At 44.4% G+C, this 5,540-nt stretch overlaps 1 protein-coding gene across 1 annotated transcript in view; it reads right to left on the reverse strand.

The window, feature by feature from the left end:
- itga10 (integrin, alpha 10) overlaps nt 1-4,971 on the reverse strand; it is a 96,172-nt gene extending 91,201 nt beyond the window's left edge. The window contains exon 1 of the mRNA XM_078534087.1: nt 4,917-4,971. Coding sequence (XP_078390213.1) covers nt 4,917-4,971 — 55 coding nt within the window. The remainder of the gene's footprint in view (nt 1-4,916) is intronic.
- Between the last annotated feature and the right edge of the window lie 569 nt (nt 4,972-5,540).

The following is a 5,540-nucleotide window of genomic DNA, read 5'->3' on the forward strand; positions in this document are numbered from 1 at the left end:
ACTATCTCTAATTTCCCTTGTAAGCCATGGTTTGACCACCTTTCCTGTTTTACTTTTGCATCAGACAGGAACAAACAATTGTTGCAGTTCACCCACGTGCTCTTTGAATGTTTGCCATTGCCTATCCACTGTCATCCCTTTAAGTAACGTTTCCCAATCCATCATAGCCAACTCGCACCTCATACCATTGTAGTTTCCTTTATTAAGATTCAGGACCCTAGTCTCAGAATCAACTACGTCATTCTCCATCTTGATGAAGAATTCTATCATATTATGGTCGCTCTTCCCCAAGGGGCCTCGCACAACTAGATTGCCAATTATTCCTTTTTCATTACACAATACCCAGTCTAGGATGGCCTGTTCTTCAGTTGGTTCCTCAACGTATTGGTCCAGAAAACTATCCCATATACGCTCCAGGAATTCCTCCTCTACAGTAGTGTTACTAATTTGATTTGCCCAATCTATATGCAGATTAAAGTCACCCATAATTACAGATGTTCCTTTATTGCATGCATCTCTAATTTCCTGTTTAATGCCATTCCCAACATCACCACTACAGCTTGGAGTTTATACACAACCCCCACTAACATTTTTTGCCCCTGAGAGTTTCTCAGCTCTACCCAGATTCCACATCGTCGGAGCTAATATCTTTCCTCACTATTGCATTAATTTCCTCTTTAACCAGCAATGCAACTCCACCGCCTTTTCCTTCTTGTCTGTCCTTCCTGAATACTGAATACCACTGGATGTTCAGTTCCCATCCCTGGTCACCCTGCAGCCATGTCGCCATAATCCCGATTATATCGTGTCGATTTTATTGTGGCACAGCCCCTGTTATTATGCATTGCACACTTTCAACTCCATTTCTTATCATGTATTTTTACTCCAAATGTCATTTTTACTTAGAAAATTGAGTGAGATCAAGAGTAATTAATGCAGGTTGAAAAAAATAGGAGAACACAAAGTAAATCAGCGAGTAGTAGTCAGTAACACTGCAGTTGCATTTTAAAACCCCTGAAATTGTAAGAATAAAAGGCTAACATAGATCTCCGTAATTTTGAAGTTCTGCTTAAAAAAAATCCCAATGATAGGAATTGGATTCTTGACTTTAATGTAGTGAGGATACAGGGAGGGAGAGGATGGTAAACCACAGCCTAAATTGCTAGAACAAATTGAGCTAAATATTAAGTAAATTTCACCTTAAACGTCCTGCCATGAACTCCGTGAAAAGATTTATCTTCTGATTATCTGCATTTTATTTCTGTCCATTGTCCCTCACCTCTCAAAGGAACAGTTAGCAATCATAAGTAATTATTTTGGGTTATTTTTCAGCACCATCAGGATCTGCTACAAATCGATTCCTATGATTTTTTTTGAAGATTTATCATTCTGTTTAATGTTTTATATGCTCTGATTAGTTGAAATAACAATACAAAGGCACTTTTTTTTTCTTTATGGGTTATGCAGAACTTTCCAGTTTGGCAGCTTTCCAATGAGTAAATTGGACTAAGCACTGTAATCCCAGGTGAGGTTCCATCAGCTCTAGTATTCAAAATGGCTGCAAACAACAGCCAATCAATCACAAAATGGCCACCAGGGCAAAAAGTACTGAACAAAAATAAAAACACCTGGAAAAACTCAGCAGGTCTGGCAGCATCTGCGGAGAGGAACACAGTTAAAACGTTTCGACTCAGTATGACTCTTCAACAGAACTAAGAAATACTGAACAGTGTTCACTGCTACTGCATGGGTTGGATTCTGTTACTCATTTTAGTGCTTAGGCCATGAACCGTTCTTTTGGCCAATTTATGTACAATGTTAGGGGAGCAGCAAACAATAGCTCTCATACCCAAAATAGTAGATCTCACCCCTCAGGAAGATATAACACTTGACTGGGATACATGTATGGAAACCTAACCTTGCCTTTTGTGTCAGCGCTGGCCCAGTGGTCGTACTCCCCTCAAAGGTCAGGTTGTGAGGTCAGAGACTGCAGTATATATTCCAGGCTAGCACGTACTCTGGTGAAGTATTGGGGGAGTGCTGCTGCACTGTCAGAGATGCCATTTTTTGGATGAGATGTGAAACCAAAGTCCTTGACAGCCCTCTCAAGGTGACATGAAAGATCCAATGTCACTATTTGGAGATGAGCAAAATGTTCTCCTGTTGTCCTGGCTAACTTTCACCCCTCAATCAACATCAGTAAACCACGTAAATAAAAGCAAAATACTGCGGATGCTGGAAATCTGAAATAAAAACAGAAAATGCTGGAAAGACTCAGCAGGTCTAGCAGCATCTGTGGATAGAGAAACAAGGTTAACGTTTCGGGTCCGTATGACTCTTCTTCAGAGCAAAAGCAAAATACTGTGGATTCCATAAGCACTGTTCCTTGCATGACACCCTGGTCCACTCGTCTATCACCCCCAACACCTCATCCCCTTCCCACGGCACATTCACATGCAATCGCAGAAGGTGTAACACCTGCTCCTTTACCTCCTCCCCTTCCAAGGCCCCAAACACTCCTTCCAGGTGAAGCAGCGAATCACTTGCACTTGTTCGATTTAGTCTACTGTACTCGCTGCTCACAAGGTAGTCTTCTCTACATTGGGGAGACTAAACGCAGACTGAGTGACTGCTTTGTAGAACACCTACACTCAGTCTGCAAGCATGACCCTGACCTCCCTGTCGCTTGCCATTCCAATTTACCACCCTGCTCTCACGCCCACATGTCCGTCCTTGGCCTGCTGCAATGTTCCAGTGAAGCCCAACACAACTGGAGGAACAGCACCTCATCTTCCGACTAGGCACTTTACAACCTTCCGGACTTAACATTGAGTTCAACAACTTCATACCATGAACTCTCTCCTCCATTTTGATCATTTTTTAAAAAACATTTTTTTTCTCCCTCCCCCACAGGGCCCCTTGAAACTTGTTCTTATGTTTTGCTTTCAGAGAGCGCTGACCCTTGTTCTGCTATTAACACATTCTGCTATCCAACCTTTATGCCACTATTTGCACCTTCTTTAAGTGCTCCCTTTGTCTTGTGTCCATGACATGTTGGTCAAATCTCTCCTGAGCTCCCACCTATCCCTGACCTTCTATTTTGTTCCACCCCATCTCGTCAACAGTATAAAATCCATCACATTTCTACTTTTCTTCAACTCTGAAGAAGTCATACGGACTCGAAATGTTAACACAGTTTCTCTCTCCACAGATGCTGCCAGACCTGCTGAGTTTTTCCAGCATTTCTGACTGTTTTTATTTCAATAAACCATGTTACCTGGTCTCCTATCTAACTTACTACTGGCTATGTGGCCTTATCGTGTGCAAATTGGTTGCTACATTTCCCTGCATTACAACAATGACAATGCTTAAAAAAACCTCTTTGGCTGTTATTGCTTTGGGACAGCCTAAGATCATGAAAGGTGCTATATAAATGCAAGTTCTTGTTTTTGGGGTTTTGTGAATGCAAACTTTTTTTTTCTCTCTTGTAGGTTAAGGGTTGTTTTTCTTTCATTGACCCTCACCTGTCCGTCCCACTCAAGTTATAGACCCTTTGCTGGAGGCTATTTCCACAAGCACCAGGCCCCTCCAATACCTTACCCGTGTTTGAACCTTGGCATTGAATGGCAAAAGGCTTTTTAAATGAGAGGCAACGTTGCCAGCCTAATCCTAATCTCGCGTGACATCAAGGGACACTAGATAGTGGAACCTACGATGATTTCATTGAAAACATAAAATTCTGAGAGGACTTGACAGGGTAGATGCTGAGAGGCTGTTGCCCTGGAAAAACTAGAACCAGACGTCACAGCATCAGGATAAAGCGGCCGCCCATTTAGGACTGAGATGAGAGATTTCTTTACTCACAGTGCTGTGAATCTTGGACATTGTCTATCCCAGGAGGCTGTGGATGCTCAGTCAATGAATATACTCAAGATTGAGTTTGATAAATTTTTGGATACGAAGGGAATCAAGGGATATGGGGATAGTGCAGCCGAGGGAGATCAGTCATGACGTTGAATGGTGGAACAGGCTTGGATGACCTAGGACAAAGTGTCAAACTATTGCAGAAAATGCAGATCACCCTGGCCAAACCAGTCAATGTTTTATGAAGGCTCATTGCTTTCTACGCCTCTATTTACGAAGCCCAGGGTACCAGATACCTGTTTAAGCACTTCCTCAGTCCCCCAATTCAGAAAAATCCATAATAAACACCATAGCACACAGGGCAACGGGCCAAGTGCTGGAAAATGGGATTAGAATGGATAGGCCAGCACAAACACGAAGGGCCGAAGGGCCTGTTTCTGTGCTGTATAACTCTAGGACTAAAAGCAAAGTACTGCAGGTGCTAGAAATCTGAAATAAAAAAACGCTGGGAAAGCTCAGCAGGGTCTGTTGGCATCTGTGGAGACAGAAAAAGGGTTAATGTTTCAAGTCCGTGTGACTCTTCTTCAGAGCTTCAGATTGGATTCAAAGCATCAACTCAGTTGCTGCCAGACCTGCTGAGCTTTTCCAGCATTTTGTTTTTATTTCAGAAAATCCATAGATAACTCCCTTAAAACAACCTATTCTCCCTTTTTTGGGTGGGGGGAGGAGGTTTGTGTCTCTGAACCTACTCATTTTCATAAAGGTTTTACTATTTGGTGCATGTGTTCTCGCCTCAACTTTCCACATTAAATCTCATCTGACACTTCCCTCTGCCCAAGCTTCCGGCCCAAGCCCAAGGCCACCATTTACATCCTTCCTTTGGATTTTTGAAAACATAAATAACTGAGTTTTTTTTTTGAAAAGGGGCTTCCCAACACTAATATTCAAAGAACAAACTTCACCAGAATAGGGACAACTTGTGAGGTCTTTTCTCCCCTGGACATAAACTGACTTATTGATAAAACTCTGAACGCTCCATATCTCGACATAACCGGACAGTTTGGCCTCACTCAATCTGCGATGAGGAAATTTGTCCACATCCGCCATTGTTGTCCCCTAACGCTCGACGCTTCCTTCACCCGGGAGGGGTCTCCTCTATTTACCAATCCACCGACCCCCCCTCCCCAGCCTTTTGGCGCTTTTTGAACAGTGGGCGGAGAGCGGCTAATTCAATTTTGATTGACATCCACTCTGACCAATCGTGCTTCGGAATGCTGTCTTAATCTGGCCTTTTGACCAATCCTATTCAAACCATTGGAAGGCACGGCTCGTCACGAGAGAGAGCGACAGCGAGAGTAGCCAATCGAAAGTCGTCTCCCTCCCGGCGACGAATGGCCTGGCGCCGAGGGGCGGGAACGGGCCGCGCCGGCTGCCAGATGATTGACGGGCGGGGCAGCCCAATCGAGAAAGGCGTACACCCTCACTCCCCCTGCCCCTGCCCGGGAGCGGATGTAATCCAATCACAAGGCGCGTTCCACTCCCCCATTTCCCCGGCCGATGATCGACACGACGCTGGAACCAACGGCGGCTCGGAAATAAAGGCGGGCCGCGCGATGGACGCGGACGTCAGCCAATGGGCCGGGAGGGGCGAGCGGGGCGACCAATCGGGAGGGAGC

This window comes from Cetorhinus maximus, chromosome 36 (genome assembly GCF_964194155.1).
Source record: "Cetorhinus maximus chromosome 36, sCetMax3.hap1.1, whole genome shotgun sequence".
Classification (NCBI taxonomy): Eukaryota; Metazoa; Chordata; class Chondrichthyes; order Lamniformes; family Cetorhinidae; genus Cetorhinus; species Cetorhinus maximus.